The 27,941-nt window shown below is 41.0% G+C and overlaps 1 protein-coding gene across 2 annotated transcripts; it reads left to right on the plus strand.

The window, feature by feature from the left end:
- The first annotated feature begins 290 nt into the window (after positions 1-290).
- Positions 291-27,941, plus strand: HOATZ (HOATZ cilia and flagella associated protein). Of its 2 annotated transcripts, none has more exons than XM_058686730.1 (6): positions 291-433; positions 4,516-4,989; positions 5,996-6,066; positions 24,731-24,790; positions 25,376-25,428; positions 27,752-27,941. In XM_058686730.1, exons 2-6 carry the CDS (start codon positions 4,761-4,763, stop codon positions 27,807-27,809), a joined length of 471 nt encoding a protein of 156 aa, XP_058542713.1. In that variant the 5' UTR covers positions 291-433; positions 4,516-4,760; the 3' UTR covers positions 27,810-27,941. The 2 variants fall into 2 exon arrangements, with proteins under 2 accessions (XP_058542713.1, XP_058542712.1); XM_058686729.1 differs by lacking the exon at positions 291-433 and adding an exon at positions 2,227-2,372.

A 27,941-nucleotide genomic window follows, 5' to 3' on the forward strand; every position in this document is an offset into this window, starting at 1 on the left:
TTCCTGGTTTTGTCTAAAACAAATGCAATCTTCTGTTTGGTATTTTAAAACACCACCAGCATTCTTACTTAGATTAAATCATGGGTCTCCCTGGTCTCCAGGCATGCCTAGACATGAACCATAAAGGGAATGAGATCCTTGGAGTTTCTCTAGTAACTACAGGCCAAGTCAACAGCAACCCTAAGAACAAGCATTCTTTAAAAAAAAAAAAAAAAAAAGACACATTTTTTTCTTGTTATTTTACTTTTTTTAGTTGCACTACCTGCAAAATGAACTGCGTTTAAAAAAAAAAATCTATTTCTGGAGACAATGCATCTTGATGACTTTTACCTATGTTTTATTTTTTTTATCATCCTTGAAGAACAGCTCTAAAAATATAAGTTTCAAGGCATCTACTGCAACCAGTGCTTTGGAGGGCAGCAATCCAACTCAGGTAAGACATGTTAGATGCAACTAATGATCCTAAAACATCAACCAGGAAGAGGTATTGAATATTGTATTGGGTAAATTGACTCGCAATTTGAAAAAACAGAACTGCTTTTATAATTACGTCCTAACCAAAACTTGTAAGTCTGCATGTTGTTAATGGAATGAAAGCTATTTCGCTCCTGCACTTATTTATGCATGTATATTTAACTACAAAATACAAAATTGGCTCTATAGTTACCTTTAGAAAGCTCACAGGTTAATAAGCTCTGATTCCAGCATATTGCCCAGTGTGGCTTGGTTTACTGTACGTGTTAAAGAAGCATGAGGGATTTGTGTAATATGTTCCACAACATTGTGCCTCTCCCAACCATAAGATGAATGCAAATTATTGTTAGTTATAAATGACCTGTTTTTTGCAATTTAACTTTATAAGTTGATCTTGACAATTAATGTTTTCTGTACCATACATTTGATACAGTAAAGTTGGTTTCTTACTCTTCACTTTGGTGTTGTCAGAACAAATGATGCGTGTGGCAAAAAATGTGTGTTCATATTGAAAGATAATGCTATAATACTGAAAACTCATCATTGGAAAGTTCTTCTGGTGGCTTAATAGTATGAGTTTAGAATTTGTTTTGAATGATCTAGATGAGTTGCTCCTAATTCACGCTATTAGAGGCATCTATGAAACCATTTGCTGGGTTTAGGGAATCAATCTATAGCTGCAAAGTTTTCCTCTGTGGGAAATAGTTTAGAACCAAGCATTTGGGGTCAACAGTGAGCGTTCTATACCAGATGCGTGAAGACCATACTGGGGGTGGGGAGTGGGGGGCTACTTCCAACTGAGTTTCACTAAACTGAGGTTATCCTCTCCTGAGTTATTCATTGAAGGAAAACAGGGCATGGAGTAAGTAAGACAAGAAGTATTCCTACAGGTCTCCCAGAAATCCTCTCGAACTGTCTTTTTTGTCCAGTCTACTCCAAATACACACATAAATACATCTACATTATCACATGTGGAGTTGTGAGAATAAGAAAAATGTAACTGGTCACAAGACATTGTTTCTCCCTGAATATCCAGATTTAGTCTTGCTTGGGGGACCTACTCAAGCCTCAGCTCCTCCATGAACCTTCCCTGACAATTACAGTTCTCACTGATACCCAACCTACCCTCTTCTATTTCTGCCCAGTTTAGTAATTTATTATATACTGCCTTGAGGGATAAACAATGTGTTCACTTTGTGTTACCACCTAGATTATACACATGGAGGGTAGAATAAGTGACCTGAGGTGCTGAATATATACCAGGTAATTAAATAAATATATGAGGCCCAAGCTTTGATCTAACTAACGAGTTGGCTGACTGGCTATTTGACTAGAAGATCCAACCCTCCACCTCATTGCATGGCCCTCCAAGACTGTAAGAGGAGCCCAAGGAGAAGGCAAGGGTGCGGACGGGATTCTCAAAGGCAGTCGTCCCACAAGCCAGAGGCCACCCAGGCCTATCTCCATCTGGAAAATTAGAGCCTACAATTTGGTACGAGGCCAAGTTGTTTTCTCTGACGGAGATGGGCATGAAAACTGGGTGGGCGTGTGGGGCTTCTTGGGGAGGGGTAGGGGAAAAGGAGCTCTTTGTCCCTCCTGCCCTATCAGGAAGAGAAACTTCTCAGGAATCTGTGCCTCGGTCTCCAGGGCTTCTTCCCCGCAAGGACCCGCCCTCGGCCCCTTCTGGCAGCTTCCGCCCCTCCCCCAACCCACCCCCACCTCGCGCGCGCCCCGCCCCCTCCGCCTCGGGGTTCCAAGGGCGGTTGGCCCGCCACGGCCACGGTCACTCGGCCGTTCGGAGCTGCGGGGCGCACGGGGTTGAGAGAACCGGCTCTAGGGTTCGGGCTGGGGCCCGAAGAAACGTTTTCTGGGGCGCACCGGACCCGGGAGTGAGGGAGGTGGAAGCCGGCCCCAGAAAGCATACAGAGAAGGAAGGGAACCTGAGGGGGAGGGCCCCGGGAGGCACGGAGGACCGGCGCGGGGCCTCGGCGGAGGCTGGGATGAAGCCACCTAGGGTTGAGGGGCGGGGGGGGGGGGGGGGGGGGGGGAAGGGGAGGGCGCGGCCCGCAGGTGCAGGTCCTCTCGGAGCGCTGCCCGCTGGCCCTGCCACGCCAAGTGTGCGCGGGGGCCCGGGCAGGGGCCAGCGCATCCCGCGGGCCGGGCGAGGGTACCCGGGGAGTCCGGGACCCCGCGCCCTGGTCCTCGCGTCCGGACACCGTCGGGCGTCGCCAGAGGGGAAACGAGGCCCGGCCCCCTCTCGGGGCCAAGGCGTGGGCACCGCCGACCTTCCCGGGAGCTGCAGCCCGCGGGCGCCCGGTGCTCGGTTTGTAGGCAGTGTAATTAGCTGATTGTACTCTGGTGCTCACAATCACTAACTCCACTGCCATCAAAACAAGGCACAGCATCACCCGCCGCCCCGCGGGCCGGAGGACGCCAGCCACCCTCGGCGGCAAGCGGCGGATCCCGAGCGTTGGGAGAAGGCTGCGCTTCGAGACTCGATGCGTCAGCATTTGCGGGGCACAGCGCTGCTCGAGGAGCACATGGTCGGCTCTCGGGGGAAATGCCTGCACCCCAGGGGGTCGGCCGCTGCTCCGTGCAGTTAAACTGTGAGCTACTCCGGGGCGTCACTGCGAGAGTGGGCAATCTCCTGCAAGCAGGGCGACATCTGGACAGTGAATGGCATTAATGTAAGCTATAATGACTTCTAGACTCAGGGGACGAGCCCCGAACTTGACGTTTAATGCTGTATGATGTGATCCCTTGTGCCTTTTTTTTTTTTTTTTTTTTCATGAGTAAGGTCATTTTCACCAACCCACCAACTAAAGGGAGCTACAACTGAAACCATGATTTGCCTATCACCACGTTTGGGGCACCAACTTGGTCTGCAGTGTGTGATGGAAGTGAACTTTTTTTTACCCCCTCTGTGAGTCTAGTTACTAGGCAGTGTAGTTAGCTGATTGCTAATAGTACCAATCACTAACCACACGGCCAGGTAAAAAGATTTGTTAATCGTCCAAATGAGCTGCCTATGCACATCAGTGTGTTTGGGGTGGGGGAGGGGGATTGGAATACGCAGATACTCCCCATTGCCTATGAATAGCTTAGCCAAGAGAGAAATCAGTATTTTAGCTGCTAAATATACAATGTATTTTATATATATATATATACATATATATATATATATGTTTTTATAATTTTTCAACTTCCTTGAGGTGCTTAACCCCCCAAAATTTTAGACATATTGGGGAATATAATTTTTTGCTTAGTTGATCTATTGCCATTGTATAGACTTGTGATTATCAACTTTTGAAACTATCTTTTTGTGAGGCTGTATGCAAATTTTTGAAAGATTAAAAAGTGCCATCAAGTTGTAAGTTGTGGTTATTACCAGGTGTCCCCTTTCCTTTCCTGAGTTGGCTGTAGGCCATCCATGTCAATTCCTGCCATGGTAATCACAACTTTGCTGTTGGCTGAAATAGTGAGATTGTTCCTAGATTAACGAAATCTCCCAGGAAAGTGATTCGCTCACACTTCATAATGGTTTTTTTATAAGAATACATGAACATTTTTCACAGTTTATTTGGACCGAGTCCACACACGAGCCATAGCCCCTTCTTTTAAGTAATCATTTAAGACTCTTGCAGAGCACACAGCTTTTAGCCGGACTGATGAGTAAATGCACTTAGGATCTAAATTCAGCTTCTTCCATTAGATTTCCCTGAAAGGATAGGGCGGAGGGAACTCTTTAACAAAAATTTTACACCTAGGTGCTTATCGCCCCGTTTGGACCTCTGGGCAACCCTAGGGCTAGGATGTTGGCCTCCCTGTTGGATTCTCCAACCAATATCCACAAAGGGCATGCTGAGCTGTGGCAATCTGGTGTGGAAGGAGGGGGTGGGTTCAGGTGGCAGAGCAAAGAAATTGAAAGCTTTATTTAGATATCTAGATATATTTGGGGGATAGGGAGCTGGGTGGGAGGTGGGTCGAAGTCTGACTGGGGATGTGAGAGCGTTGAAGTGTTGCCCCACTGACTCCCAACAGGACAAGAAACGCCCCCAACTTGATGTTTTGATTCTGCTATCTGGACTCGCAAGGCTTGGACCGACCCTAAAGCCTGTGGCCCTGAAGACGTGGGCTTTTGGATAGCCCATGTGCAGGCGCTGCACCCCAACACCTATCCAGGAAAACTAAGGACTTCTGGCGTGGTTGTTGCCAATCTGACCGTTCTCTACAAGGCGGGGCTGGGAAAGAAGCCGAGGGAGCTTGGAGAAGCGTCCTGAGTTGCCATGGAAACAAAACCCGGCAGCAGAGGTCGCCCTGGCCTAAAGGAGTCCGTTGAAATTTGCCCTCAGGGATTACTGGTGTTCACGGGATCTTCAGAACAGGACTCCAACTTGGCCAAACAGTTCTGGGTGGCCGCATCGATGTATCCCACCAACGAATCTCAGTTGGTGCTGTCCAGAGGTAGCAGTCAGCGTCTGCCGGTGGCCAGGGCCTCCAGGGGCGGTGCAACTGGTGAGTGGATGCCTCCTGTCATCATCACCAACCTGGAGGATTGCAGAGCTCCTCCCAGAAGTAACTGCAGAACCGAATTCTAAAATAAGAATCTTTCGTTTCACATGTCTAAAACCCTATACCCACAGCTTCTCAAACTTCTCAGCACTCCTTCCCCAAAAGCACCACTGGTGTATTTATTACACCTAACATCACATCTGAAAGTATCTCTTGAGTTATGGCAGCTCTTTGGCTAAACGGTAGAGAATAATCTGGGGGAACGTTACATGTTGACTGAATGGGGTGTTTACATAATCAAGTTCACACAGGAAAGCCTCCGAGAAAGTTGAAAGCAGAATCAATATTGGGAGCCAAGTTCCCAGACGTGTAAGACATTAGTAAGCAGATATGCAAACTGCTATTATGCAATTTTTATAGGTCTAGAGAGCTTAAATACCTTTCATGCCGTCGTCTTTCCAATAATTGCTTTACTTCCCCTTCGTATTTTTGAGAGAAAATTTACTTCCAGCCTTTTTTCGCTGGAAAAAACATTAAGTACCAAGTTTTATGCATTTCAACATCCTGATTCCTAGATTCTTCAGAAACTAGGTACTAGGTATAAGGAGATGACTTTACACTTTGGCATAACTTTCTGAATTGCATACCAAAGCTCTGTCTCAGAGACCACCCTATTTACCCAGAGGAGAATGTCTAAATTCCCTACCACACTGAATAGGAATATAGAAATTGGAAGCTCTGATACTGCAAATAGGTTCTCTTCGGAGACCTTCTCTTGTCTCTGGACTCTTGTCTTACCTTCTAAAGAGATTAGAGGTTCCCTTTGGCCATAGCCAATTATTCAGTCTCTGATTATTTATGAATCTGGTTTATAAAGTTTCAAGACAGTATATATTTGTGTCTACCTTCCCGTTCTATTACCTTTTAATATTTATCCAGTTTCATATCAACCTTATTATAAAATCAGGATAAAATTATTTCAGGTTGAATTTGACTTCGTTTCTTTTAGAGAGTCCAGACATCACTGCTGAAACCCTAAAGACTCAGCAATCTGAGGAGAAAGAAAAGTATCTCCAAAAGGTAGGCCAATATTTCAAGGTCATCTGATTTTCATTAGAAATTCATTATTATTTTCTAAATAAGCCTAGTCATTTGATTCGCCTGGGTGGCTCAGTCGGTTAAGTGCCCAACTTCAGCTCAGGTCATGATGTCGCAGTTTGTGAGTTCGAGCCCCACGTCAGGCTCTGTGCTGACAGCTCAGAGCCTAGAGCTTGCTCTGGATTCTGTGTCTTCCTCTGTCTCTGCTCTTCCCCTGCTCATGCTCTGTCTCTCAAAAATAAATTAAAAAACGTTTAAAAATTATATATATATATATATAGTTATTCTTTTCTAAACACAAGTATGTAAAAATTTTCTACTTCTTGTATGCCAGCTTGAGCAATTAGAGAACTTTGTTAGAATTATAATTAAAGATTAAAAACTTGTATTAAGTTTTGGCTATTCTCAGTCTCTGCAAAAGCCCACAGAATCAGAGGGAAATGGGGGAAAATGGCTTCACACATTTGCCATCCAATAAATCCCCAAACCATATACAGTGTTCTAAGAACGTTGTAAGAACTGGAAAAATCTAATAGAAATGGCTATCTTAATAGGTCAGAATTAAATGATCAGAGGGATGAGTCTGTCATCTAGAACCACAGCGACTAAAGGGTGAAATTGAACACATTAGCACCGTCAAATCCACTGAGCATATCTCTTTTTGGCAACATCCCTCCTTTGCTTAAATGGCACAGGCACAGACTTTAACTCCTCAATTAATATGGTGATTTATAGGAACATTTTGTTTGGTTAATGGATAAATTCCATTCCTGTAACTGCTGCTGCACTATAAAAGCAAAGATAGAAGATTGGTTTGGGCCTAATATCTTTAATCATTGGTGTACTGGCAAACTCTGAAAGACTTATCGGGAATTCTACATAGATTACAGAATAATGCATTTCAGTTTGCTGATTACATTAATTCACTGTATAGATTTTTGGTGATTCTTCCAAACAAATGAGGTGATTATAAATAGTCAGCATTTTCTTCTTTCTTGAGGCTATTAGGTACTGTGTATTTATACCAGGACTTAATGGGTGGGATGGAACCTAATTTTTAGTGAGGTAAAAATCATTCAAGTCAACTTCCTCAATACTTTTTAATTTCATTTTTGGAAGATATTAAAAATAAAAGATTAAAGACAAACTATTGTCAATTTTTATCACCTTTTGCCAAACAATTAAGATGATGTGAGTTAGAGTTGCATGTTCTGCTAATGAACTATTTTTTTTAATGTTTATTCATTTTCAAGAGACGGAGACAGAGAGCACAAGGGGGGGGTGGGACAGAGGGAGAGGGCGGCACAGAATCCAAAGCAGGATCCAGACTCTGAGCTGTCAGGACAGAGCCTGATGTGGGGCTTGAACCCACGAACCACAAGATGATGACCTGAACTGAAGTCAGACGCTTAACTGACTGAGCCACCCAGGCACCCCTGCTAATGGACTATGATATCAGTAGTCTTAGAACTGGTTTCCTTGCCTCGGGTTCTTCTACATTAATTACTTAATGCTACAGATATTTATTGAGAAGTACCAAGCGCCAAGTACCATACCAGATGCTGGGAATACAGAGAAAGCTGTGGTCTGTGATCTAAAGGAGCGTACAGTCTGGTGGTAGAGACAGCCAACTAAAGACAAGAATTATGATACATCATCATGATAGTTGTATGCACATAACACTGTGGGAACACATTGAAAGGCATCAAAATGAAGCTTAAGGAATCGAGAAATCTCCCCAAAGGAGCTGAGTTTCAAAGAATGTATCGATTTGACCAAAGAATATGCAGAGCAGTCCTCCACAGTGCACCGGTTGTCTTCCTAAAGCCCAAATCCAGTTACGCTTCTCTCCTTCTGTATCAGCATGCTAGGGTAACAAAATAGCACAGACTAGGTGGCTTAAACAACAGAATTTTATCTTCTCAAAGTTCTGAAGGCTCAAAGTCTGAGATGAAGGTGCCATCAGAGTTGGCTTCTGATGAAACCTCTCCTCCTGGCCTGTAGATGGCCAGCTTCTCACCGGGTTCTTACATGGCACAGGGAGAGAACCCTGGTGTCTCTTCCTCTTCTTATAAGGACGCCAGTCTGATCATATTAGGGCCCCACCTTTATGACCTCATCTAACCTTAATTACCCCCCGCAAAGGCCCTCTCTCAGAATACAGTTACACATGGGGTTAAGGCTTCAACATAGGAGTGGGGGCGGGGAGTGGGGAGATGAACGACTCAGTCCATCCACCTACTTCCTTTTTTTCCTTGACTCTCCATTTCTGCAGGATGAAGACCAAATCCTTCAGTATGTTAAGTTCCTTTTCGATCTGACCATAACCTGACCGACTTGTACCACTCTCCTCCTCCTTCCTGAGCCTTCCCCCACCCCCAGTGTAGCCCGCACTGCACAACTGGTTCGCAACCACTAGGCTAGGGCACACTCCATAGCCTCCCCGTAGGTACTAGCGAAGTGGAGAATGGGTAAAATAATTTTTGTGGAGCCTAAATAGACAGATTATTCTGTGATATCTGCCAAATTGGACATCAGCTCAAGTAGGTCTGCAATGCAGTACAGAAGATTCTATTTGTCGAGAGCAGAAGAGGCCCAACAAAACAGCAAGCCCGCAGGAAAGAAATAGAATGTCACTGAAGCTATGCCTTGTGAGTACATTGAAGAGCTTAGTCAGTGCAGCATAGCAGAATGCTGTTCAGACAGTGCCCTGGTACAAAAGGCAAAGGAATCCTGCGGTATATTTCAGATACTACTGTGATGTAGTGTCCATAACGGCCAATTTAGTGAGTAGATACCATGTGCTAGAAACTAAGCTGAGCAGTTCCCTTGTATCAGCTCCTATTTGCCTTACAATAGTCTCATGACGATGATTCCCATTTAATCCAACAAGGCTTAAGTGATCTTCTGGTTCCCACAAGTGGTAAGTGGCAGAGCCTAGATTCAAAGCCTGTATCCTCACTTCAAAGCCCATGAGACTCATTTGTTTGATAATGATTTTGGCCATGGCACCGTTCGGCTCTGCTCCCAAATAAGTTAGAATTCAAAACTGTAGTGTAAATAAAACGTGTGTGAGACACACTGTTTCCAGCCCCGTGAGACTGTAAGCTGTTTCTTCAACCTGCGATGCGCTTTGGTGTGCTCTTCCCCATTTACCTCCAAGAACCTAGTTCAAGTGCCAGCTTCTCTGTGCCGGGAGAGGCGACCTAGACACTAGAAGAATGAACGGCTTCCCCCCGCATGCTCCTATGGCAAGTACCGTACATCTTTCTCTCGGCGTTTATCACAGTCTCTGATCCGTGCTATGGGCCTTTGTGTGTGTTCCCGTCTTCCCTGCCAGATTACAGGCACCATGGTGTAGTGGACTTCAGAAACAAAGCCAGTTTGGAAGTCCAACTTTGCCACTTACTATTTGCATGACCTAGAACAACCTATTTAACTGTGAGGCTCAGCTTCCTCAGATAGAAAAAGAGGAATGATAAAGATGGCCACTTCATACACTGATACAAGTCATGTGACGCAGCTGGCCGTAGTTTGCCTTCGACAAATGTGAATTCTCCTCTCCTCTGTGAGAATAGAGGTCATTTCATAGTGCCTAAGCCCGATGCCTTTCTGGTTATTGAAACACAATACATATTTGTTGATTGAATAAATAAATGCATAAGTGAACGAATTAATGAGTGAACATATGGTCTATACAATGATGTTTCCAGTTTGTTTAGCCTTTTCCGCGTATATCCATCTGGCAAATTTTTCTAGGCTGATAATTTTTGCAAGAATACTCCCCAAAGCTAATCTGTTTGCAAGTTGGCTTTAAGAGTATGTTAGCACATCACTTCTATTCTCAGTTTTGCTTTTAGCTCATGGGTCTCTATGTGGTGGGAGAGAATGTGACTCCGTGTAATTATGAAAACATAGAGTCAGTTTTTGGATTCTACCATTTTTCTAAGTCTATTGTGCCCCATTCGTGTTGCTGCCATCACCATTCTAGAAATTTTAGCTGGATGACAGAAAAAAAAGTGGCAGTGGGTGGTTCTTTTTAGCTAATAAAAATTTTACAATGATCTGTTTAATTTCAGAGCATCTTCTACATATCTTGAACATATACATTGATAAGTAAATACCTAGTGTGATTTTTATGTTAAAATAGGGGGAAAGTATTTCCCATCAATTCTCTGAAAGGTTTTTTCTTCTGCTGTTCCTTAAAATTAATGAAAAATCTAAAAATTTCATTTCCATATATCTTAAAAGTACCTTTATAAAAGCTTTTTCTCCCGACTGATATTGATTTTTTTGGTTGTCGAACTTTTTAAAAACTGTAACGTTATCCTCCATTTTGGAATATTCTCCAAGTATGCATTATAAATGCTTTTGGTTAGTGGTCAAAATGCTATTAATCACAACTACTGTTTCTTTGATGGATATCCATGGCAGAAAATCAAAAACAGTTGAGTCTGTCAAGATTAAATGGCTTACTCTGTCCATAAAGGAAACCTTATAGCACTATACTGGACCATTATTCTTCCTTTGAGAGTTCTAAAGTAGTCTGCAAACATTATAATAAATGAATAGTCAGCTAATTTTTTGAAGTCATAAAACTAATTTGCTTTTTAGTTTTGCCACCTTTAGGAAAGCTCTTTAGCTGATTATCTCTTTATGAAAAGAATTATAAATAATTCATTTGCTGGGAGAAGGAAGAAGAGATCAGAACAGTATTTTAAGTCATATAAATAGATGACTTATTGGAAATGTCCATCTGAAATCAGAGTTCTGACATGAGTATGTATAAACTGAAGATTTCTACAAGGAAATTGTTCATCTACAGAACAACATCCCAGATATACTCTTTATAGGGAATGGGGTTTTAGTCCATCCTATCACATAACCTATGCAGCCAAGACTGACCATAGTGTAAGTCTTCCTCAAAAGTGAGCTTGCATATATATGGCATTTCCATGAACCGGAAGCAAATCATGCCATGAGAACATTCTTAGGAGAAGAATCTAAGAAGCTTCACAATACTTTTATTCACTGAATTATGAAACAGCATGAAAGTGGAAAACCTTAACGGCATTCTCCATTATCCTATATCCTGTATATATATATCCTATATACTATCCTATACTTCAAAGTAATAAAAGGGATGCTTATCAGTTTCATAGATCCAAACCAAAGATGTAGGAAATTTTCTCAGTGTCCTTACCATGATGCTCACATAAAAAAAAATCCTCTTTGCTGTCAAATTGATCAGAATTGGCTACCCAGACAAACCTAAATTTTCTCAGTAACTAAAAACTACTTTTTTAGTTTTGCTACCCTGCTCTAATGTAATATTAACGAAGTTCCTTTTCCTCCATAGAACCTTAGGAAATGGTAGGTTTCTCCTTCACCAACAAAAGATACTTAGTCATTTAAATTCCTGTTGTTCCTGATTTGTCAAAGAATTCAAGTGAAAGAATCATAAAAATAGACTGTGCATTCACAGTAACAAGCAAATATTTTGGTAGCAAATGATAATGAAAAGATTACATAAATATGTATGAATTACTCTTTTATATCATCTATAGAAACACTTTGTTTTCAAACATTATTCAGACTTGGGAAACATTTTCAGCTGACAGATGAGGTTCCCCTGTTCATCTTCTTTGCAACTTCTACAGTCCGTGAAAACATACTTGGAGGAAAAGGGATCAGATAGATGAGATTTGCAATCATTTACACGAATTCATTGCCTGATACAGACACAGCCCCAGAGTTCAACAGAGACATGTCCCAAATGCATGTCCCAAATCTTTTCTTCTTTCTTCCCTAAGATTTACGTACTTCGTCTTCTATATACATTCACCTTAGGAACAGAATAAAAACATTTTAACCCCTAAGATACACCTGGTCAAGAACCCATACTAATTATCTGCTTGTGAAACATGACTAAATGAAACTATTGAGTGTAGGATGAAACACAATGGGATTATGTAGGTTTTAAAATAATTGACAAGGCAATAGTGGAAATACAGTTGATAGGACAAAGTCACAGTAGATGAGCATTGTATGTTTTCCAAAGGAAGTGATACCAGGAAAAGGCAACAGATGGAAATGGAATTAGAATACGGGGTCAAGAGTAGAAAATAAGGCAGGACCACTGTCCTGGAGTATCTGGGGTACTAGACAAGGAAACAAGAAAGAAATTGAACACAGAGAGAAGGCAATATTCATGTACTAGAACTCTGATACAAGAGAAAGCCTTGGCTATAAACAAGAAAGCAGAGTTCTAGAAGCATAAACCCTTCTCCCCAACAATCACAACGTTAAACATTTGTATTATTCCCCGCTGCCATACCCAGAAAACTACTTTAAAGCCATCAGTATACAAGATAAACAAATTGACATATGACATTTTTCTAAGTTTATTTATTAGCATGTGTGTGCACTGCGTGAGAGTAGGGAAGGGGCAAAGAGAGATGGAGGGAGAATCCCAAGCAGGATCCCACACTGACATGTGGAGCCTGACTTGGGGTTTGATCCCACAAACCGTGAGATCAAGAACCTGAGCTGAAACCGAGTTTGACACTCAACCGCTGAGCCACCCAGGTGCCCTAACCAATGGTAATTTTTTTTAGCCAAGTCAAAAAATGTTCAGAAATCAATTTACAGGGGTGCCTGGGTGGCTCAGTTTGTTAAGTGTCTGACTCTTGATTTCCACTCAGGTCATGATCTCATGGTTTGTTAGATTGAACCCCACGTTGGGCTCTGCACTGGCAATGTGGAGCCTGCTTAGGATTCTCTCTCTCTCCCTCTCTCTCTCTCTCTGCTCCTCCCCTCCCCCCACCTTTCTCTCAAAATAAATAAAAACGATTTTAAAAAATCAACCTACAAACAGTTGTTCTATTATAAACACTTAAATAACCTTTTGAGGAAAAAAGACATTTTCATAGTTACCTTAATTCGGTAACTTATTAGAGAAAACTTAGCTATTATTTAGGACAATATATCTAAGTCTTGAAACTTTTATTACAAAGGATACATTTTTAGAGCACTGAATAACTAAAAACAGAAAGAAAAAAGATAGTTTTTAATGATGCTTATCATGTTTTATGTATTATCTTTGCATTCTCTGGAATTTATGACCATAATGCTTCCAGCAGACATAATGTAAATGTTGGTATGGGTACAGACACTCGCCTGTAACGCGAGGTTGAATTCAACATTGTGTAGGGCCCACCCCATACAGGTAAGGCTCTATACTGAAATGTAGAGTCAGGTGGGGCCAAGCTGAACTTTACGTAATGTTCGCCCAAAGCTGCCGAAAACTTGGTAGCCTTAAAAAAAGATGTAAGCAAGTCAACAGTCATAGCTGAAGAGGCAAGGCCAAGCTCAGGGAAGAAGAGGCAAGCAAAGCCATACAGTACAATGAATCATGAGGACAAAACTTAGGAGAATATGTTTTGGAAGAACTGGCCAAGATTCACTCAACAAATATTTTTTGAGTACCTCTGTGTTCCTGGCACCGTGCTGGGCACTGGAGTCCAGTGGTGGAGTCACCAACATGTTGTAAAGATACAAATCCTATCCTTATATGAAAGTTGCAGTCTAATCAGGGAGAGAGATATTTGTGAAAGAGTTCTACGTGATGTTGGGCCGACACTGAATAGGGCAGAGTTGACCCAATCAAGGGAACAGGAAGGATTTCTGCAAAGACTAACCGGAGATTTGAAGGAAGAGTGGGCATTCATTAGGCCAGAAGCAGGGGTGTTGGGAGCTTTGGGGGAGAGCATTGCAGACAGCAGAAGCAGCTTTGCAAAGACCCTGTGCTTTGAAAGGCATAGGGCATTTCAGAAGCTGAATGGCCAGCAATGCAAAGCTTAGGCCATCGTAAGAACAATAAGAAGCCACTGAAGGGTTTTACATCGGGGGGGATGATAATATCGGATTTGTTTGGAAAAGTCAGGAGACTGACTATAATACAGAGAATGGTTTCCATTAAAATACATTTGACAGAACTGAGAATGGATTGGAAGTGGCCAGAGCGGAAGTGGGCGAACCAGAGTGGAAGCCATTGCTATCATCCAGCTGGGAGGTGATGGTAAGCTTGGATTAGGAAAAGCAGGTTTGGAAGAGATTTAGGAAGCAAAATAACCAAGACTTAAGTCCTATACTGGATAGGAAATGTGAGACTGAACAAGTTATCGAAGATAACTCCGAGTTCTCTGGATTGCACAAAAGGTGCCGTTCTCTGAAACAAGGAGCGTTGGATAGATGAAGTTCAGGTGTTGCGTTGGTGTTTTGTTGGAGTGGGGAGGGGTTGAGAATTCAGCTTAGACTGTACAAGTGTGGGGTGCCTTTGAGAGAAGCAGGTGGAGTTGCCAGGCCCGAAACTCAGGGAAGTTAAGGGCCAGGGATGAGATTGGAGAGCCATCCAGTGGGAAGTCCCCCACCCCCTCCTTCTTGCAGCCTAATGGGCAGGACAGGAAAGACACTCCTGAAAGAGGAAGCCAGCACTATGAACACACTCACCTTATCTATACGCATCAATATGATGAAAACCTTAGAGACTCAGTAGTTACTTGTTTGCTGAAGACAAGCCTTAATAATTATCGCAGACTGAGCCATCAATAGTCTATAATTCAATCACATGTAGAAGTACCCTTAATACATCTATGCTCTAGTGAGTTTTAAAATGCAATGTTCATTTTGTGCTCCTATTGTCCCCAACATTAAAATTCAAATCTCACTTATTGCTTTTTTAAAAAAATAAGTGCCTTTGAAAGCAACATTAAGCAGTTTTAAAAATCACTTGTACTTTCGTGCGTTTGTTTTGCGTGAATGTTTTAAAACAAGAGCTATGCTCTGCAGATAATTAGTACTGATTTCCATTAAAATATGTGTAACAGAACCAAGAAAATATATTTCTTTTTATTCTTCACAATAGATAAGTTAATATTTTATTGGAATCTACATTTAAGAAAAACTGTGTATTGACTGTCTCTTATGTAATGACTGATATGTTTTTCTCATTTTAGTAAGCTGTCATTTTTTAAATGAAAATTATATATGTCAGAGCTTGGAACTGAGCCAGAATCAAGCAATTTCCAGGGGGTATGGAAAGGTGCTTAGATATGCATCTTTTTCCTGCCAGTCAGCGTTCTTCCTCCAGTTAATAGCCCTCTGACATCCTCCATCCACTCTCGTGGATTACTGCTGGTGGGTTTGCCTCCTAAAATTCAGACTGGAGAAAGCCTTTTCCTTGATTATTCACGCTGTCTTTGAAAGTACACAGTAGATCATTTGAGGTCCAACAGTTCAGTATCTTACTACATAGCAGGTATAAATTTACTACACAGAAATTATAGAATCTACAGAGCAGAGTTCAATTCATAGGCACAGGGGATGGTAGTAAATTTATAGAGTAAATTCATAGTTGAAGCATTCTGTTATCAAAATCAACATGCTAGCAGTTACATACCGCCTTTTGGAATCAAGCCGAGATGTGAGACTTTTTACCCATACCTAGTTGTACCTAAAGCCACTGGTAACTTGCACTTTCCTCAAGTTGGCATGGCACGTGGAAGACATGGAACCTACTGAGGATTGCATCTGTAGAACAAGAACTAGAATTCCCTAGTGCTCCTGTCGGACTCCTGATCATAGGCATAGAATTAAAAGTTAAATTTAGGAATCTCAAGAAAAAAGATCAGCTAATGTCCTTAACTTGTGTTAAACTATAGAACCTTGGCTGAATATTATAAATTTGGAGTGTGATTCCCATTTAATAGTTAACTTTTAATCAAAAATCCTATCATGAATTTATATTATTTTTATAATATATTATAAAAATATATTTATATTAAATAGGATCTTAGCTCATCAGTTTAAAAGTACTACTGTAATTCAACCATTCGTTGCCCTTCAACCACTTTTTGCAAAGTGCTACATGGTAGCATAAAATAAATAACTTTGATCAAAGCTGACCTCAAGCTGGGTTAGCTCCCCTCTCTGTGTGTTCCCATTTTCTACTAGAATATAGTTTTTCTGAGAGCAGACTACATTTGTCTTATTCACCATGGTTAATCCAAATTAATTCTTCATTTTCAAAATGAAGACTGAATGAAGAAGCCATCACGGTGTGTGTGTGTGTGTGTGTGTGTGTGTGTGTGTGTGTGTGTGTGTTTAAGTGTTCCAAAATCTCCAGGATGTGTTCGAAGTACTGTAGCAAAAGAAACAAGAGGATATGGAGTCAAACAAACAGTGTTGGGAATGAGTTTGAATCCTTGGTCCTGCCAGTTACTAGTTACGTGACCCCAAGAAAAGTGGTTAATTTTTATGTGGTTGAGTTCTTTCTAGCTGTAAAGCAGTAATAATAATAATACCCATTTCACTGTGTTATGAGGGTTTAATGAGTAATCCCTTGCACAAGGCCTGTCATCCAGCAGTGACTCAGTGAAAGTCTGTTTTATCTTCTCTGCTCTCCCTTTCTATTTTCTTTTAACCCATAATTGAAAGGTTAGAGTACAGCCAGGTATAAACCAAGCTTTAGGATTAAATGAGATGCTTTGACTAACAGGGTAAAAGGGTGATGGTATAGATTATCAAATGATGTAGATTGTCATCCAGACATGATGAGTAGATGACGAAAGGCGCCGTCCCCCAGGTACCCATGTCCCGATTAAAAGACACAATCACAATTGGCTTGCCCATACTGTTAAGGAGACTCTCATAATGTTTCCCCATAATCCTATTTTATGTACCACCTGAAAAAAAATTGTCACTGAAAATAAATTTGGAAATATCAACTATGGAAAGTTCAACAAAAACGTGTGGCCAAAGTTAGTTAACCCTTGCAGGTAAATACCGCCTCTCTATGCAAGTATAGATTAAGAGGTGAACATCATGGTGAAGGTCTGGATCAGTGGTTCTCGACCAGAACCCTATCAAAAATCCACTGGGACAGGAATATTTTCAGCTATACAGACCCTTTGCAATAGCTCTTGGAAACCTAGAAAAAGACTCAAGTATAGAAGCTAACTAAGTGAGGCCAACACGCTATTAAAGGTGGTAAATAGCAACGACAATTAGACCCAACTCAAGCCAAGGCAAACCCGACTGATGAGCTAAATGGTGACCAACGTTACAGTCATCATTAAAATTTAAATTACAAATATGACCCTAAACAGAGTGAGTAGTATAGGTTTGGTTTGCTTGTTTATTTTGTTTTTGTGTTTTAGATGGATGGGACTGTTTGTTATTTCTTGGATCTGTTTGCTAAGTTTTTTTTTGTGTTTCCCTAGGAAATTGTCCATTTCGTCTACATTTGCAAATTTCTTGGTGTAAAGGATTCATAGTGTTTTTTCATCATTTTTAAAAGTTTTTTTGTGCTTATTTACTTTTGAGAGCAAGAGAGACAGAGTGGGAGCAGGGGAGGGGCAGAGAGAGAGGGAGACACAGAATCCGAAGCGGGCTCCAGGCTCCGAGCGGTCAGCACAGAGCCCGACGCGGGGCTCGAACTCACGGACCGCGAGATCGTGACCTGAGCCGAAGTCGGACGCTCTTTAATCTCTGCTGTAGCTCTAGTTATTGCTTCTTTTCATTTGTAATCATTTGTATATTTTTCTCAATGGTTTTTCCAAAAGATTATCTATTTTAATAGTCTTTTTCCAAAAACCAACATTTGGCTTTACTATTCTCCATCATACTTTTGGCTTCTACCTTACTATTGATTTGTGTCACTTCTTCCTTCAATTTTGGGTTTGTTCTTATTTTCTTTCTACCTTCCTTCTCTTTTCAGTTTGTTTCTTAATTGTCCATTTTATGTCTTTTCTAACATAAGCACAACTATAAATATCCCTCAAAATACTATTTTTGCTTCACCTCACAAGCTGGATAGTATTTTCATTATTATTCCATTTTAAGTATTTCTAAATTTCTATTTTGATTTCTAATTTGTCCCAAGAATTATTTAGAAATCTGCTTTTTTAAAAAAATTATGTATTTAAATTCAAGTTAATTAATATACAGTATAATATTGGTTTCAGGAGGAGAACCCAGTGATTCATCACGTACATACAACACTCAGTGCTCATCCCAACAAGTGGCCTCCTCAATGCCCATCCCCCACTTAGCCCATTCCCCCCACCCACCTCCTCTCCAGCAACCCTCAGTTTGTTCTCTGTATTTAAGAGTCTCTTATGGTTTGCAGGGCACCTGGGTGGCTCGGTAGGTTAAGTGTCCTACTCTTGATCTCAGCACAGGTCATGATCTCACAGTTCGTGGGTTTGAGCCCCATGTTGGGCTCTGCACTGACAGTGCACAGCCTGCTTAGGATTCTCTCTCTCCCTCTTTCTCGGCCTCTCTTTCTCTTTGTGTCTCAAATAAACTAAAAAAAAAAAAAACACACATACAAAACTGTTTTTATTTTATTTTTCCTTCCTTTCCCCTATGTTCATCTGTTTTGTTTCTTAAATTCCACATATGAGTGAAATCATATGATCTGCGTCTTTCTCTGACTGACTTATTTCGCTTAGCATAATACACTGTAGCTCCATCCATGTTGTTGCGAATGGCAAGATTTCATTCTTTTTGATCACTGAGTAATATTCCAGTGTGTGTGTGTGTGTGTGTGTGTGTGTGTGTGTGTATCACATCTAGAAGTATACTTTTTAATTTCCAAATGTTTGAAATATTCTTAAGATATCTCTTTTTATTTTCTAAATTATATTGTGGTCAGAAACATAGTTCCCGTTTTCTACTAAACCAAGCTTAACCAGAGCCGTCTTTATGTCAAGTTCCTCAATATGATGCCATTCAACTATCCTACGCTTTATACTCCTCTTCCCCCAAAACACACATCTTGCCCCAGGAAAGACAGGCTTATCATCATCTTTAAGCATCTTTCAGCTCATTCCTATTTCCACGTCTCCATTTATTTTTACTTGGCCTGTTACCTTCGTGCCATTGCTGAGCATGCTTTTTCTACTGTGGTCATTAAGTTACCCCAATGCTCCTCTGGCTGCCTTTCTCCCTTTGATGCATAATTTTTTAAATCCTTAGATTGCTTATTTTGGAGCTCCTTTAAGGTTCTCATGAAACTTTCTACATGTTTTAAAATTCTAAACTTATATTAAAATTTTAGATACAGCAATGGATATGTTCAAATATTATTTTTTATGTACTTTTTTTCATTTTCTGATGTTTGGACCATGAGTATATATTGCATTTATATTCAATGGAAAGAATTTGTAAAAAATTTAAATTTCCATGCAAATTAATATATTTACTCCAGTATTTTTTAGTCTATTTTCTTCATGTTTTTTTTTTCCTTTCAGAAGGAAAGGAAAATCATTGTATAATATAATACTTTGGGAACTAAAAAAAAGCACATATGCTGTAAATCCTTTATTCACCTCCTTATGTAATCCTCAGAACAACTCCGAGAATTACCACAATTACCCCTATTTTATAGATGAAGAAGCTTAGGCTGAAACATGTAAGTGACTTTTTCAAAGTCACACAGCTAAAATCTTGCAAAGGCAGTTGGAACCCAGGTCTATCTGTCAATGGAACCAAGGTGCTTAACTACTATACCCTACTGGTTCCAAGAGTTTCTAGATTCTCTAAGTATTGGGATGGTTGCCAGGCAACTAGGCAAAGAATTGGTTTTAAAATCAATTCAGTACTCTTCTAAGATCATCTTAAGATTAAATTCAGTAGTTCAGCTTATGCTGTGGTCATCTATATTCTTTTGGTAATATAGATAAGTAATCAGAGAATTACACATGTATGCTATTTCTGATGAATGTTTCAGTCAAAAAATTTCAATCATACTCCAAAGAAGAAATGGATTTTTCATATGAGAACCAGGTCTTGAGAAGAAAGGACCTTTCTTTCAAAGACTAGTATTTATTAAGAGTTTCTTGTATAACTGAAGATTAACTAGGGAGAAAGTTTATAATGCACTGGAAATTTTGTGGGCAGAGGAATTTGTACTGCATAATTAAGGGCAAATAATCTCTTCACTAACCCTCCTCATCTTCCCTTTCTTCCATCCAACTCCACCCATAGGCCAGAGATGGAATCATCAGTATCCTCCTGTCCACAGAGGATGGGCAATCCATCCTCTTTTTCCCACTTTTCCACATTTTGAAAGCATTGGAAGAAAATTTTTCTCTTATAAGCGTAATAACAATAATAATGACTACCACTTATTAAATGTTTACCATATGCCATGCATTCGGTAAAGCAATTTGTATGATCTCCAGTTTTCACAACAACCTTGCTTGGAAATGAGAAATCCAAGACTCAGAAAGTGGCTCTTGGTTTTGCCCAGGATCACAAACCTCTAACCTGTGGGTTAGTGATACTGTTAGAGGGAAGAAAGGAGGAACAGGGAGGGCTATTTAAGGTACTACTTGCCATTAATCATACAGCAGAACTGAGATTCCAACCCAAGTGTTTGACTCCATAGTCTGTGGAGCCACCCATGTTGTTTGGCTCTGAAAAGCCAAAAAGAGAAAACTAAGCCCTTTAATTCTTGAAGTGACACCAAAATGTATTAACCATCTATGAGATATTAACTATCCTAGTTTCCTGGAACCAAGTTTTAGTCCATACTTTATTTTTTTAAGAATAGTATATAAATTAAATGTATAAATATAGAAGAAAATACTATGTTAAAATATTTAAATTTAAATTCTGATCTCCCTATATTATTTGAAGAACTAATAAATCATATGGCTAAAATTTCTTATCCCATTAATGAATACGACCAGAACACTGTGAGTAGAAATGATTAGTCTTTTGTTGTTATGAAATTAACAAGTAAATTATTTATCACTACTAGTAGGTTAAATTGTAGAGATTTTCTCTTACCGCTGAATTTGTTTAATTATCAAGGCAGAGATTTATTAGAATAGTTGGCACTGTTTTTGTTCTGATGACACGGTTGCCTGCGGTAGTTTTTTCTTATTCATTCCCAGGAAGCACATCCAGAAAGCAGAAATCAAATCATATCTGAAAGCTTTGTTTCTGGTGCATTATATTATAAAACTGATCAGGCACTAAAATCCATTATAGTAAAAAAAAGGACCTGAAATAAAAGGACAAATCAATTTCTTTTTTAACATAAAATCTATTTGAGTTTTTGTTTTTCTTTTTACCAAGGAAGGCAGGGCCAGGGGATGAGGTGAGCAGGGATTCAAGGAAGGGGGTGCTGGGAGCCACCATATGAGTGAGGTAGAGGCCTCCCTAGCAGGTGCCCAGCTGACCAGCCCAGCCAACTTGCTCCGTCCCTCACTTAAAAAAAAAGTTCTATGATTAAAGCCCTGGGTGATGTTGCACATGCCATGAGAGCACACTCTACACCATGGTGCTGGTGCCTCAGTGCTGGCCAAACTCCAGAGCCAGTGACTCTCCTACCATGAATATGCACTTGGTCTGGACTGATCATAGAATAAACGCATCTCTCTTTTTAAGACAGGTGAATTTTTGGGGCGCCTGGGTGGCGCAGTCGGTTAAGCGTCCGACTTCAGCCAGGTCACGATCTCGCGGTCCGTGAGTTCGAGCCCCGCGTCAGGCTCTGGGCTGATGGCTCGGAGCCTGGAGCCTGTTTCCGATTCTGTGTCTCCCTCTCTCTCTGCCCCTCCCCCGTTCATGCTCTGTCTCTCTCTGTCCAAAAATAAATAAAAAACGTTGAAAAAAAAAAATTAAAAAAAAAAAAAAAAAAAAAAAAAAAAAAGACAGGTGAATTTTTAATTTTACTATTGTTTTAGATCTTGTAACTAAATATGTGTCTGTACGTGAGAAGCATTATGTCAATACAACTTGCCTATGGCTACCCCATAGTTACACACAAAATAATCATGTAGTTTTGTCCATAAAGAATCTTCAGAACTATCCATTGTTTAATTTCACTTTCTTTTTTTATTTTTTTTTTTTTTTAAATTTTTTTTTTTTCAACTTTTTAATTTATTTTTGGGACAGAGAGAGACATAGCATGAACGGGGAAGGGTCAGAGAGAGAGGGAGACACAGAATCGGAAACGGGCTCCAGGCTCTGGGCCATCAGCCCAGCCCAGAGCCTGACGCGGGGCTCGAACTCACGGACCGCGAGATCGTGACCTGGCTGAAGTCGGACGCTTAACCGACTGCGCCACCCAGGCGCCCCTTAATTTCACTTTCTAAAACATTTTTCTTTTTCTTCCTCTTCTTTTTTTTTTTAAATTTCCCCCTTAGGCCAATAATTGTGTATTAGAGCAATAGTTTCATTCACATGTTGTGACTCAATCAATTCAGCATAACAAAACTTCATGGAGTATCATCTGCAAGGCACCGCTAGGCTCTAAAGAAGGATAAAAAGAAGGATAATACCCTGAAAGAGTCATGGTAGCAACTATGAGATAAAACAAGGAAAGTAAGATCCATACCTTAATAAAGGTACAAAGTGCTATGTAATCACAGTACGGGAGCCATTAATTCCTAATGGAAAAGTTGGAAAAGAAACCAACACTGAACACCTACATTAAAAACATCCCCAGTCCTTATCTACAGACATTATTTTATCCAGTCCCTAGCAAGTTTGACAGGTGTTATGAAATTCAGCTTCGTTTTTGCAAGTATCCTGAATTCGTTTTCTTTCAATAACCGTGATGTTATGTGAGACCTAAAATTCAAGTGAAAGGTAGAAATCCTGTCCCCAAATAAAAACTTCATAGGCTTATAAGAGGCAAGATTCACATGACGGGAGCAAAACGAGGCAAAGCCAAGGCAGAGGTGGACCTGGCCCAGCTGCTGATTTCTCCTGCCCCCTGGGCTCCTTTCCTCCAGCGTCTCTGTGGAGCTCACCCCGCGGTTGTAGCTTCGCCTGCCAGCGGCGTCCGGGCCGAAGACTTGTCCTGAAGAACTACTGCTTAGCAATGCAGCAGCCTCCAGGGCTTGGCACACCCTGCTTCCTCCGCCTCAAAAGCTTTTATCCCCATCCTGTGTCTGTTGCTTTTTGGTGACCACCGCTTGGAGGAACAAGCTTGTCGCCTCTGGGACGTCTTTGAGTCTCCCCTAGAGACACACACCCCCCAAGTCTGAATTAAGTGTCCCTTGTCAGGTCTCTTGATTGCAGCCTATACAAACGCCTTCATGGCACAGTTGAAAGTATCGTCTGCAATTACCTTGCAAGCAGGAATTGTGCTGTTCAGCCCCTAGCACAGTGATGTTACATCACAGGTGCTCGTCATGGATGGAAACGTGTCTCCCCTGAAAAAAAGATATGTTCGAGTCCTAACCCCCAGTATTCTTCAGAATGTGAAATTATTTGGAAATAGAGTCGGTGTAGATGAAATTAATTAAGGTAAGTTATTACCGGAGTAAAGTGGGCCTTATAAGTGTCCTTCTAAGACGTGAAGACAGAGATACACAGCAAGAAAGCAACATGCCTATGAAGACAGAGATTGGAGGTCTAGAACTGCAAGCAAGGAGCGCCACAGATGGCCAGCAGCTACCAGAGGCTGGGCAGAGGCCAGGGGGATCCCCTACACGTCTCAGAGGGAGCTTGGCCCCACCAGCCCCTTGATTTTTGACAGAATTGTGAGACAGCCTCCAGAACTGCGAGACGATAAATATCTGTTGTTCTAAGTCAGCCGGTTCATGGTGCTTCGTTACCCCAGCCCTAGGAAAAGAGTGCCGTGTTCAGTCAATTCGGATGGATGGGTGACTTCCGAGTTTTTACCTGACTATGACAAATCTGTGCCTGTTCCCAGTTATTTCCTGGTTGTAGCCTTGATCTAAACAGAGCTGCTTTCATTTTAATTGGCCACTCAAAGCTACAAATTTTATTTGTCTGATTTTCAGGTTCTTCTTTTGTTCTCAAATACTCTAGATGCAATGTTCTCCCTGGCTGTCTCCAAAACTGAACATAACTGGATTTTATGAAAGAAATTTTGTACCCATACTTGCCCCTTTTTATATAGTCTATATCTTGATAAATCTTCATGCCTACACTAAAGTAGTGTTTTAAGACATAGGAAAACTTACCTGAGGGTGTCCTTGTCTCAGTATCTAAGGCAGAGGAGAGATGAGAGAATGAGGTTCCATTCCATGTGCACACTGCTGAGAGCCGTCTTGTCACAGACTTAGGTTGTGGCCTGCTGTCTGAGTTTGCTGATCTTGTGGCTTACTACCATTTGATGGCAATTTAGTGGGGTGGACGATAGCTTGGGCTTTGTTGTCAAATAGAGCTGGGACTGACTCCAGATCTGCCATTTCATGGCTTGGGTAAGTTATTGAACCTTACTAAACCTTGTTACCTCCTTTATCAAGTGGGGTAACAGTAGTGACGAACTTCTGGGTTATTATAAGAAAATAATGGCATAACGTGCATGAAGTTCTCAGCATAGTTTGTGTAGTAAAGTCTTAATAAAGGTTATTATTAGATTATTAGATGGGCACAAAAAAACCCCTTCCATTTAGTGTGAAAATCATATTATTTTGTAAAGTAGCATCTTCTGGAATAAACTGTGTTACACATGAGACTCTATCATGGAAATTAAATACTTTTAAATTCTTCCAAAGAACACCGGAAGGCAAATGCAATGATATCTACCCTTCGCAGACAAAACCTTTATTATTGAGTCAAAGACTCACTCACTTTTTTTTTTTCCTTTAAACAGGCTAAAAGGAGAGATGAGATTCTCCAACTCTTAAGAAAACAAAGAGAAGAAAGGATCTCGGTGAGATCGATAGGCTTTCAGATACATTGATCTGGAGGGGCGAGTTATGGCACATTCCCAGAGGTTTATAGATTGTCCCCAGATATGTGGATACTCATGGCCCAGAGCCTTCTATCTACTGGAGTGAGGGCAGGATATAGACATCAGGTAGTTTTGCCATCTCCAGAGAACGCAGGTCTGCTGGCATAGAAGCAAGGTGATATGGTCAGTGGGTCTGCCATCACGCGTTATAAGGCTATAGGATATTCCCATGGGCCCCCGCAGTGCTGATCTTTGTTTTCCCGTGATCGGTCTTGCTTAGATCATACCAAAACAAATGCTAAATGAAGAGAAACATAATAAAAATAGGAAAACAATAATAGCACCCCCTAAACTTACAGATGTACAAACACCTGCTCTCGTGAATGAACCCTAACTCTCTTAATCTGGAACATTTCTAACCCCACAGTCTCCAGATTTAAGAAGCTAGTCTGTGTAAACTCCATGGTAATTCTCCCTCAGATTTTTTTTTCAAGTAAGGAAATTTCAGTCAGCGCAAGAATTAAAAATTTTCCTTTCTGAGTTCTGTTTTGTTTTTGTTTTCAGAAAGAGCTGGTTTCCCTTCCTTACAAGCCAAAGGCCAAAGGACACAAAGCAAAGTAAGTTTACTTCTGTCAAAAATATTCTTACCTTTCTAGATTCCCCCCATAGAGAAGCACTTCTTTTTTCATACTCCCTTCGCCCCCTGCCCTCAAATCTTCTAAAAACCCACCCACTGTATTTACGGGGCCTTGAATAAACCTTCTCCCCCTCCACTTTAAAGCCTGTGTGCCCACTTGCGTATCTGGGCAATATGCCAGCATGAAGTGGTGCAAACAGGACAACAAATGAAGCCTGAATCTCTGTACACATTCCCTTCCCCTCCTTTCTCATTCCGGGCTACAGTACCCACCTGCCACCACGCCCTCTCAGCTCCCCACTCCCTTCCCCACGTCCAGCCCTGTCGTCTTTAACAACTCAGCGGGTCTTTTCGATTACCAGCTCCGATCCCACCAAAGCCACATCTAAGGATGCGAAACCTAGGTTCATGTAATGGGGGCTTTAGCCTCATGGTGAGGGGCTAATAGCCTTATCCCTGCAATCATGTTAGAGCAGGAGGAGACACTTGGTCCCGAAGAGTTTAAAGGAAACACCCTATTTAAAAAAAGAAGCCCTATTTTTAAAAAAAACTCTACATTTTTTGTTATTATGACTGAAAACTAATGTGGCTAACTCAACACTAATTTTATAAATATTTATTTGCATACTGTATTCAGGGAAGAACAGAGAGTAATAGAATTTTGGTTCTTATCCTACTGGTATTGAGGCTAACTCCCTTTAATATTAGCAGAGGAATTCTCTTTTAAAAATAAATATGTCTAGGGGCTCCTGGGTGGCTCAGTCAGTTAAGTGTCCAACTTCAGCTCAGGTCATGATCTCATAGTCCATGAGTTTGAGCCCCGCGTCAGGCTCTGTGCTGACAGCTCAGAGCCTGGAGCCTGCTTCAGATTCTGTGTCTCCCTCTCTCTCTGCCCCTCCCCTGCTCATCCTGTGTCTCAAAAATAAATAAAAACATTAAAAAAATTTTTTTAATAAGTAAATAAATAAATAAAAATATGTCCACACTAGTTTTTGTTTTTGTTTTTGTTTTTTAAGTTCTGAAAGAAATGAAAAGATCATTTAATCACCTGGCTTTGTTGTCCACATAATACTCAGCAACTTAATTTCTTACTTTTTAGCCAGATGATTTGAATTAGCTTCTAAGGGTGAAGCAAAACTAGTCCAAGGGGAAGATTCATTTATCTGATTCAAATAATGGGTGAAGACTGGTACTTAACTAGCATCGGCTCATGGGTCTGGGCGCTTCAGGTTTCTGTGCATATTTTTACAGGAATGCTCAGAACATTCCTGCTACCACCCATGTTGATTCACCTACAACATCATTTCAGGCTTGAGCAGATAATGCTTTACATGCCTGCCTAACTCCTTTTGTATATGAGCTTACCCATTTTCCCTCCTCAGCCCTGGAGCCTTAAATGTCATTCTGTTCACGGGGATCTTCCTTTCCCGAGCTTCTTCTGCAGTCACTGTCTGTACCATTCTTTTGGCAAATAACCACACACTACTTTGCACCCCTGTTTTATAATCAACTCAACTCATTAACTCCTAAATTATTTAACTTTTCACGTACTGTGGGCTTGTCTGCCACTGCATTGTAAGCTCAGTGAGAAATTGGGCCACCCAAAGTGCCTGACACACTGGCTGCATGTGGGAATTCAGAAAATATTTGTAACAAAAAATTTTAGCTCAAAAAGAGCATGTAGTTCAGTATTAGCTAATTTAGAAGGTGATGCTTTTATAGTGCACATTGTAAACATTTTTAAATTTTTGAAGTATTTTAGATACAATCTTAAAGTACTTAAATTTGCCCTCTTCCTCCTCCCTCCATCCTTTCGTGTCCGCCCAGCCTGCCCTCCCTGCACACACAGATACACCTTCACCGTGCTCCTGCAACAGATCTGATGATAATCTAGGTCCTCTTCGGTCAGAAAGAACTAGAAAGTGTGTTCCTGCTAAGGTTTTAGTATCAATATGTTTATTGCCCACCCCAGAAATATTTGCATCTCAAAAGAGGTCTGACTAGAAGAAGCAATGGGTAATCCAAAGAAATCAATAATCAATGATGAAATCTCAGAAGTGTCACTCTCAGGTGAGCAAAATATATTTAGGGTGGGCAGTCTTCTCCCAAGCCCTTCAAATCCCACGTGACTGCATAATGACCCCTCCTCCCACTTGCATGTTGATACTTGGTTGCAAAATCTAATGCATCTCCAGAATCCAAGACAGTTACTGGGGAATCTTTGAAAAGCTGTTTCCATGTTATATTGTGTTTACAACTACAGAGTTCTGTGTATTAAAACTGATTCATGTTACTGCCGACAGGAAAGTGATACCAGAGTCAGACAAGGAAGACCAACAGGAAGTCAAAGCCTTGGACTAACTTGATGGACAAATGGGAGAGGATGGCTCACATAGATCTTTACTTTTGAAACAACCTTCTCTTAAGTCAGGATCATTCGGATCACCTTGTTAAGATAGACAAAGAAATCAAAGTTAAATACGCAGGCTTCTA

This window comes from Neofelis nebulosa, chromosome 10, assembly GCF_028018385.1.
Source record: "Neofelis nebulosa isolate mNeoNeb1 chromosome 10, mNeoNeb1.pri, whole genome shotgun sequence".
Lineage (NCBI taxonomy): Eukaryota > Metazoa > Chordata > Mammalia > Carnivora > Felidae > Neofelis > Neofelis nebulosa.